We start from the raw sequence: 10,318 nt of genomic DNA on the forward strand, positions 1-10,318 counted from the left end.
CAATTGTCAGTGTTTGTTTATTGAGAATTTTACACATAATTGCATGCAATCACTTAATAAGGACAGGCATTTTATATAGCATGACACAAACCACAGAATGCCATTTATTACAAAGGGATACATAACAACTTCAGCAAACCACCATTTTGCTTAAATGTATTGAAAGTGGGTAGTCTTGTGGTTTGTCTAAAAAACAAACAATGAGAATCAACACCTGAGTGAAACTTTCTGGAGTTATGATAATCAGTCAATGATGCAATCATGCAGTGGCAAGCATGACCTTAGCAAATGCCTAACTAACACCTAATTCTGAATGACTATTTTCAGAGGTGTGGTACATTCCCCACAAACAAAGATATGTAAGAGACTGAGAAGACTGCAATAAAAATGAAGAATTTAACCATAGGGGAAAAAAAGATCACCTACTGTTTTATTAAGCATGTTTATTCACAGGGTGCAGACAGCGAGATCTGTAATCACATCATTCGGCAGTGCTCCAGGGATGTGCAGTCCAACCTGGACTCGGTTAGACGTAACATAGTAAATGTAAATCCAAGTTACTTCAATTAGTATGATATTTGACTTCTGGGTATGGTATGTATTCGTTTGTGGATGTCCATTATCCATTTTGTATGATGCATTACGAATTGCATTTGTACAATATGTTTGGAATTGCAATTCGTATAATATGTTATGAATTGCAATTCGTACTATATGTTATGAATTTGCAAAACGTATGATATGTTACTAATTCCAATTTGTTGTAGCTAACATTTGCTGGGGGTTAGGTGTTAAGGTTAGGGTGAGGGTTAGGAGTTAGGTTAAAGGGTTAAGGTTAGGGTGAGGGTTAGGAGTTAGGTTAAAGGGTTAAGCTTAGGGTTATGATTAGGGGAAGGTAAAATGCTAAGTAGTTACAAAGTAGCTAAATAGTAGTAAGTAGTTGCACAGTTGCTAATTATCTAAAGTTCTTCGTGATAAGATTCGAACACGCAACTTTGGGTTAGTAGACGTTCGCTTTAGAACCCATCCACCCCGACCAACCACCCTACTTTCTGGTTGTAACCATACCAAACGTATCATATCATACTACTTTGGGTCTTTACAGATTTACATTTACTATGTTACATCTAGTCTATGAGACCAGGCTGACCAGTCTAGAGACCAAACCTGCAGTTGACTATTAACACAACAGACAGAAGCATACTGGACACTGAGTTGAGTTGACATTGTATAGTCTGTCCACTGAGTGCTGCGCTCTAACTTCAGCAGACAGCTGTCCATCTGGATGAATGGAAGATGTCTTCCTGTAGCAACTACTGTGATGATTACTTAACTAATGGTATTATTTACAAGACCTCTTATGAGCATTGACAACATTTTGTGGATTCAGATTTTCCTGTTTGCTACTGTTCTCCTAGTGTTAAACATTAATCTCTCGTGGACAGATTGACGGGAAGTGACATCTCTCTCTCTCTCTCTCTCTCTCTCTCTCTCTCTCTCTCTCTCTCTCTCTCTCTCTCTCTCTCTCTCTCTCTCCCTCTCTCCCTCTCTCCCTCTCTCCCTCCCTCTCGTCTCTTGCTCTTTTTGTCTCTTGAATTTCACCTTCTTCTTATTGTTGTTCAATCTGCTCATTTAATGATTATTTCCAGTCAATCACCTAATTTATGTTCAATTGATTTGTTTACCTATGAACAATGAGGAAACCACCTCATATCTCTATAATCAGCTGTAATTCCAAGATTTCCTGTATTGTTCATGATGATCTCTTGTTATGTCTACATTAGGTCACCAACAAACATGAACATTATCAGGAAATTGGACCTACAGCATGCTTACACAGGTATCACATGTCTTGTGTCTCTTCTATCTCCTTGTCCCTGCACAGTCAGAGGACCACACTGGCCATAGCACAGTGGTTGGTGGGGATGCCGATGCGGTGGTGACAGGTGAACATCTTGCGCAGCTCAGCACGAAAGCGGTCGTGCAGCCAGGCATACAAGAAGGGGTTACAGCAGGAGGAGCTCATGGCACACAGATGGCACAGCAGCTGAATGAGCAGGAAATGGCGCTTGTTGATTAAGCGGATATCGATGTCACGCAGCACGTTGAACACATGGATGGGCAGCCAGCACACCCCGAAGGCCGCCACCACTAATGCCACCAGACGGAAGATCTTTCGCTTTCGGGCTCGCTGTGCCTCTGCCTGGTCTCGGGACCGATGTCCCGGCGCCACGCAGTTCCTCAGCTTGAAAGAGATGCAGAGATAGGAGGTGCAGACAGCGGAGAGTGGCAGGACGTAGGTAACCAGCAGGGTGCTGTAGGCGTAGGCTAGCCTCTCCTTCTCCTGTCCCAGCCAGAACTCCTCACAGATAGTGAGGCCCTCCTCTCTGAACTCCACGTGGTACGTGTGGGCCACGGCCGGAGCCACCAGGCCACAGGACAGCAGCCAGATCCCTGACAGGACGTAAGCACAGGTGGACACAGAGGTACGCTTCTTCAGAGGATGCACAGTGGCGTAGTACCTGGCAGGGAAAGTGCACAGCAGTATTCATTTTAATGAATTGAAGAAAAAGAAATCATAGATATAGATCACCAATTACAACATCATTATTCCAGATGTGGTGTTTAATTTATTTTTATTTTCACAGTTCATGTGTTTCACTTCATTTGAAACCCGTTGAAAACCCATTGGCTTTTCGTTCTCTCGAGTCAAAGTGGGTACACTCACCTGTCAACAGCGATGGCGGTGAGGGTGAAGACAGACACATAGACGGTAACCGGCTGGATCAGGAACACCAGGTAGCACATGAACCTCCCAAACACCCAGCCACGAGGGTTGAATGCATAGGCCAGGGTTAAGGGTACACAGGTCACACACATCAGCATGTCTGAGAAGGCCAGGTTCCCTATGAAGAAGTTGGTGACATTGTGCATCTTGCGAGTGCGGCAGATGACGTAGAGCAACAGGTAGTTCCCCAACACACCCACCACCACCACCAGGGAGTAGCAGGGGATGATGAGCAGCTTGAAGCTCTGCAGCAGAGCCACGTCTGCAAACAGGGAGCTGTGGTTGGCCGAGTCATTCTGAACAGCCATCTCAAAGACCGAGTGCCCCTCTGTTGTCTTCTCGCTAACAGAGGGCAGCAGACCTCCAGTCCAGCCACTTCCACTGCCGTCCATACTGTATCTGATTAACCGCACAGCAATAGGGAGCCCTGGGTAGCAGCCTCTTAGCACCTTACCCTGAAAGAGTCAGAGCACAGAGGTTGGGAAAGTTTTAGTGACAAACAATAAGCAAAAATGTATTTTAACTACCGGTATATTCATCATAACTGGAAATGAATGGCATTCAAACATGTGAATGATACACAGTAGATCATACATTCATGTACAGTATATATTCATCAACAAAGCCAAACAGACTTTTTTTCCCTTCGATGATTGGTTAAGAGTTTGATAGTCCCCAGGGGCAGAACAAATTGAAGGAAACGTACAGTACTATACAGAGCCATGAGTGCATGGAACTCCCTTCATCTTATATAGCCCAGGTGAACAGCAAACCTTTGCTTTGTTTGTCTAAAAAAACAAATAAAGCAACACCTCACAACGTCTCTCCCCATGTGACCTACTTGTTGTGTGTATGTACTAACATGTATGTGTAACTGATAGACGCACACACAAAACTACATGTTCATATTTTTAAATGTACTGTATGTAAATTGTAAAGTACTTTTTTGTCTTTTTCGTGATGTGTCGGACCCCAGGAAGACTAGCTGTCGCCATTGGCGTCGGCTAATGGGGATCCTAATCAATCAAATAATCCAAAAAAGATCCATGACTATCTACATTACTTTAATCAATCAGAACATGCCTGTAGTGTGGGGCTTGCTACAGTATGTCTATTAAAGTGAATTAGCTCTGGAGTGATTGAGAAAATGTTCCCAACCCTAGACTCAGATAGACTCAGCTGCACAGTATTCCAAATGCTTTCGGGAAACGAGTTTTGGGGAGGGGAAGCTCTTGTGAAACGTAAAGAATTTTCTACAAAAATATCTTATAGTAGTGCATGCATGGCCCATTGCAGTCAAAAATGGGATTACCTGTGTTGTATACACAGTGCCAGTCAAAAGTTTGGACACACCTACTCAATCAAGGGTTTTTCTTTATTTTTTTACTATTTTCCACATTGTAAAATAATAGTAAAGACATCAAAATTATGAAAGTAGCCGCCCTTTTCCTCGATGACAGCTTTGCAAACTCTTGGCATTCTCTCAACCAGCTTCACCTGGAATGCTTTCCCAACAGTCTTGAAGGAGTTCCCACATATGCTGAGCACTTATTGGCTGCTTTTCCTTCACTCTGCGGTCCAACTCATCCCAAACCATGTCAATTGGGTTGAGGTGGGATGATTGTGGAGGCCAGGTCATCTGATGCAGCACTCCATCACTCTCCTTCTTGGTCAAATAGCCCTTACACAGCCTGGAGGTGAGTTGGGTCATTGTTCTCAAATCAAAATCAAATAAAATGTATTTATATAGCCCTTCTTACATCAGCTGATATCTCAAAGTGCTGTACAGAAACCCAGCCTAAAACCCCAAACAGCAAGCAATGCAGGTGTAGAAGAAACTCCATAGAAAGGCCAAAACCTAGGAAGAAACCTAGAGAGGAACCAGGCTATGAGGGGTGGCCAGTCCTCTTCTGGCTGTGCCGGGTGGAGATTACAACAGAACATGGCCAAGATGTTCAAATGTTCATAAATGACCAGCATGGTCAAATAATAATAATCCCAGTAGTTGTCGAGGGTGCAACAGGTCAGCCCCACAGGAGTAAATGTCAGTTGGCTTTTCATAGCCGATCATTGAGAGTATCTCTACCACTCCTGCTGTCTCTAGAGAGTTGAAAACAGCAGGTCTGGGACAGGTAGCACGTCCAGTTCTGTTGAAAAACAAATGATAGTTCCACTAAGCCCAAACCAGATGGGATGGCGTACTGCTGAGGAATGCTGTGGTAGCCATGCTGTTAAGTATGCATTGAATTCTAAATAAATCACTGACATTGTCACCGGAAAAGCACCATCACACCTCCTCCTCCATGCTTCACGGTGGGAACCACACATGCGGAGATAATCCTTTCACCTACTCTGCGTCTCACAAAGACACTGCGAGCAAGTTTCATCATAGCGCGTGATGGTTTTTCCGACTCCACTTGAACAAACCTTCGAAGTTCTTGAAATTTACCGGTTTGACTGACCTTCATGTCTTAAAGTAATGATGGACTGTTGTTTCTCTTTTCTTATTTGAGCTGTTCTTGCCATAATATGGACTTGGTCTTTTACCAAATAGGGCTATCTTCTGTATACTGTACCAGCCCTATCAGTCCCACCTGTTAATTGAAATGCATTCCAGATGACTACCTCATCTGACATCCACAGGTGGTAAATTGGTTAATAGACCAATAAGAAAGAGAGTTCCACATCGCTGCCAATAACAGCTAGTTTTCTCCTCCCCACTCAGACCACTCCCAGACAGTCCTGTCAAAAATTATTGCTTGAGAAATTGCTCTATGCTAAGAAGCTATTTAAAAATATATTCTTGACAATTTTGGCTTTGATGAAATGAAACAGTTCAGATTGCTGACATGCCTACATGACCCTCAATTTGATGTACAAATACCTCTGGTTAATAATGAGTGTTATAATGATTAATACATACATTTAACATGATATGATGCAGTGATCGGCAACTTTGATGGGGGTGGTGGCCACAAAAACAATAGAACTTATCATGAGGGGCCGCAGGAGATCGTGGGTCTGATTGGAGACAAAGTAGAGAATCTAGACTATTATGCATCTAAGCATTACACCCACATTACACACACTGTCTAAGCTAACAGATACAACTATATCGAGATAAAGATGGATGCAATATGAGATGTACGCATTCTATTTAAAAAATAATAATTCTAGTGGCTACCTGGCTGCAACTCAATAATATGCAATTATGTTTAAACCTGCACTAAATAGATCTGTTCTCAATATCTTTATGCCAATGGCCTCTTGGGCTCCAATAAAGTATGGGTTAATGAGAATTATTGTATTTTATTATCTTCTTGCCTGCTAGTCATTTTTATTCAATTCAGAGTAATTGTTTCCAGGCATCTTTTTTCATATTTGCTAAAAGGGCAACTGCAGGGTGAATGAAATAAAGGTTTAGACATTAATTCAATGTGGAATCTTGTTCTAATAAAATACTAGTGTACTCTTGCTATACTTATTTTACTACCACTTCTATTATAACTACAACAACAACTTACTACACAACATAATGACAACAACAAATTATTTTTGCAAAATCAACACTTGATCAAACACTTTTTATAGTAAAGATAAGAATGATAGCAATTAATAATAGTAAATCACAAATGAACTTATCCTACAACTCTTAGGCTACCTTGCTTATGAGGTAAAAATGAAAGTCATAATTATTATTTTTAAATGAAGGAAACAAATATATTTGATCAAGGCATCGTACCTCAAGTGCTGATGAGCAAAAGGAGAAGGGAACTCCTTGAAAGACTGAGAACCTCTGTCAAGTGCGCTCTCGACACATTCATATCCTTCCTGAACAGTGGTGAGTACACAGTTGCAGAGCCACTGATGCTGATATGGAAAGAGAGAGCAAGACACAGAGAGACAAAGAGAGAGAGAGAGAGAGAGAGAGAGAGAGAGAGAGAGAGAGAGAGAGAGAGAGACGGGAGGTTATCTCCCAGTCGGGTGGAGATTTTATTTTCTCCAATGTCAGACTCTATTATACATTTTATTATCATTTTAGTAGGCCTCCCTGTAATAGGCTGCCCATAGGCTATAAAATAATAGCCAGAAAAAAATGGGTATCCTGGTAATTCACTTGGTTACTGAGCTTAAAGGGTGTGTTTTGAAGAAAACCAATTGATTGGTCAAGATTGATCTCTTCAAGTCCATTACTTTTACAGACACCACGTGGTCCTCCTGTGTCAGTCATACATGTGCAGGGTGACATAGTTATTGTCCAAATTGTTCAGTTGGTTGGAGAATGCTCCTGGCAAATACAAGCTGTTACTGCAATGCTCAGGTGAGAGGGAAACATTTGAATAATGGCACACACAATGTGCCTCAATAGTAAGTCACATGAATAAAGGTGTATTTGATCAACTATTCTATGGCAATCTAATCCTGGCTCACCTACTGTATTCTCACTCCAGGGATGGGATGAGATTTAGGGCTCATAGAGGTTCCAAGGAAATGTACTGCACTGGCATATTCATGAATTATTGGGAACATGCCTCCCATGTTTTCCATGAAGTACAATATAATCTAGATAGATTGGTAAGACTTTTACAACAGGATAGAGGTTGAACTCCATTCACCTGTTTTAAAGCTAGAAGCAACAACAAAGCGGACACCCCGCCTCTGTTTTGGTATAAAAAAGCTGAGGTAGGAGCCTGGAGAAATGTTACCACTCTCAAATTCATTCACAGAGCTATGGATGCAAGGACTGACCATTCATGGTATCAAAATGATAGTTCTAACCAGGTTTTTAGTGGTTGTTTACATTTACTTTGTTTACAAACATTGGAGTAAAACAATCTATATGTTGTGTTCTGGTGGGGTACAACAGTTGAACTAAGCACATTAGGCATTTCTAAGTGATATTCTTCAAGAATCAGCGGGTAGACAGTATATCATACATTTATACGTCCAAAAATGGATGTAGAAACTAAGGATTCTAGCTTTAAGTCTGCCCTGGTCTGCTCTACTGATCTGTGAAATTAAGACAAATTGCCTGCACGGGATGACTGTTTTGGGGCAGATTTAGGATCTTAATTTGAGCCAGTTTACTACAGCAGGAACATAATCCTGCAGCAACAGGAAATTGTAAAATATATATATATATATATATATATATATATATTTATGTGGATTGTAATTAATCTACATGTAGGAAAATTCTCCGCAACCAAATATGATGACCCTTTGGCTGGAGAGGATCTCTGTGAGCTGCAGACATATTTATGAATAATTGTCTCTTCACTGAGAACAGCCTACCTGTTTACTCAGTGCACTCAAGGATGTTGTTATTTCAGTGTTTTATTTGTCTCTTTCTTTCAAAGATGTCTAGTTATCTGTGTCTGTGTCTATTCAGACCTCTCCAAACCACATCATGTCTGAAGAGCAGGTTGAGAGCATTAATACCTCTTTCAAACACAGCAGAGGACAATGGAACAGAACAGGAAACAAAACACTTACAATTCCTATTTCATTTGCTGGGTTAGGCTTGGGCAGGTTTTACCTTATACCTTTCGGTATAATGAAGAAGCCGGTCAGTATTACCAACAGTGTAGGTAATGGCGTTTCCATTTCATCGGTCCTCCCTTATCATCTGATAACACGTATTTCATGTTTCCATGGGTACCTATTTGTGTGCTGCCGAACTATTGGGTTGTTACCAAGCCATGAACAGTCACTAAATGTCACACAGGGAAAAGTTCTCCTTTGAATCAATTGATCACTCAGGGGTGAGTTCGCCACAGGGTTTCTACCTGCACATGAATCTCTCTACCTTGAAGGGATTATTGTGCCGAGGTTAAACTCAGTGAAGTGCTGATGGTTTTCTCACAGCCCATTCTGTCCATTAATACCCATGTCTCAGAACCATATGGGGGAACGTTATTCATCAACGGTGTATAATCCATCACATAAAAATTCAATTTCTATGGTGTAATAATAACACCACTCCCAGTATTTCTAGTGGATGAATCAGTAACAAAGAGTCAAATAATGACGAGCTTAAAGAAAGCTTTTACTAACCGTAGCAGGTGCAGGTGCAGATGAGGGGGGCCTGGGGAAATGGAACAAGACTAAAATAACTGGTTCTTTTCTTTATACATATTTGACATTTAACACAATGTGTAGAAAACCTGTTCGCCGTGGAATATTCAGCGAAATGTCAGTATTAAAAAAAGTCACAGTAGAGCTTGAGTGTCACATCACCAAAGCAACCCAGCTCACAAACATAAACATTTTTCAAGGTTTCCAAGAATACAGTTGTGTGCATAGCTCTGAAGAAAAAAGAAAGAAAGCTGCTCCAATTGTTCTGTTCTGAGAAAACGGTGATGGCTCCTGACTCCTCTTTGTACCATGAACCAGAGGATGAGATAACGAGAGCAGCCTGAACATTGGGATGAATGCTGTCCACCCCCTGTAACCAGGTGCTCAATTTGTAAATGCATGAATTACTTCAACACATTAACATCTTATCACCCAAAACATCTCTTACCATGTCCAGTAGCAGAATATCCTCTCTGCATAGGTTTTCATATTATATAACAAGGTAATTAGAAAATTGAATTATTAAAAAAGAGACGTCTCACTTGACTGTACCTGCTGTTGAGATGCCCCTGCATGCATTTTATGTTGTGTGAGATGTACTTTTCCATCTGCCATCTCCTTGTTGAGATTCATCCCCTATTTTTACATTGTCATTGGGGTTTCAAGTGTGCCTGTTCATTTAGCTGTCTGTGTGACCAGTGTTTATCAATTGAGAGAGAGAGGCATTCTCCGCTTGCTGGCACACTATGCCCCCATTTCCCCACACCTCTTCTCCTCTTACCCAGGCTGACATTTCCATTAGGCAAATGCTGCATACTGCTTCCTGCATGGCATTACCCCTGGGTACCCGCTAAGATATCTGCCAGCGTGGTTCCAGGACAACAACCTCTCCCTCAATGTCAGGAAGACAAAGGAGCTGATCGTGGACTATAGGAAACGGAAGGCTGAGCATGCCCCCATTCACATCGACGGGACTGTAGCAGAACGGTTGGACTCACTGGACTCTACCCACACACTCACAAATACGACACTGACATTCTAACACACACACACACACACACACACTACATACGCTCACACACACAAAACACACACTCACACATTGACACATTTTCACATTATATTTTTCACACTTTTTTACACATGCGCTTCTGCTACTCTGTTTATTATCTATCCTGATTGCCTAGTCACTTTTACTCCTACCTTCATGCTCTTGAGTGGCGCAGCGGTCTAAGGCACTGCATCTTAGTGCAAGAGGCGTCACTATAGTACCTGGTTTGAATCCAGACTGTATCACATCCGACTGTGATTGGGAGTCCCGTAGGGCGGTGCACAATTGGCCCAGCGTTGTCTGGTTTTGGCCGGAGTAGGCCGTCATTGTAAATAAGAATTTGTTCTTCACTGACTTGCACAGTTAAATAAAGGTTAAATAAAACAATATATAAATGATCT

The 10,318-nt window shown here is 41.6% G+C and overlaps 1 protein-coding gene across 1 annotated transcript; it reads right to left on the reverse strand.

The window, feature by feature from the left end:
- Window positions 1–3,237, reverse strand: LOC109867995 (prolactin-releasing peptide receptor-like). The gene is made up of 2 exons (XM_020457351.2): window positions 2,729–3,237; window positions 1–2,522 (listed from the first exon to the last, which is right to left on the reverse strand). The coding sequence occupies exons 1-2, from the start codon at window positions 3,178–3,180 to the stop codon at window positions 1,886–1,888; spliced, it is 1,089 nt and encodes a 362-aa protein (XP_020312940.1). The 5' UTR covers window positions 3,181–3,237; the 3' UTR covers window positions 1–1,885.
- Between the last annotated feature and the right edge of the window lie 7,081 nt (window positions 3,238–10,318).

Source organism: Oncorhynchus kisutch, linkage group LG23 (assembly GCF_002021735.2).
Source record: "Oncorhynchus kisutch isolate 150728-3 linkage group LG23, Okis_V2, whole genome shotgun sequence".
In the NCBI taxonomy this organism is placed as follows: Eukaryota; Metazoa; Chordata; class Actinopteri; order Salmoniformes; family Salmonidae; genus Oncorhynchus; species Oncorhynchus kisutch.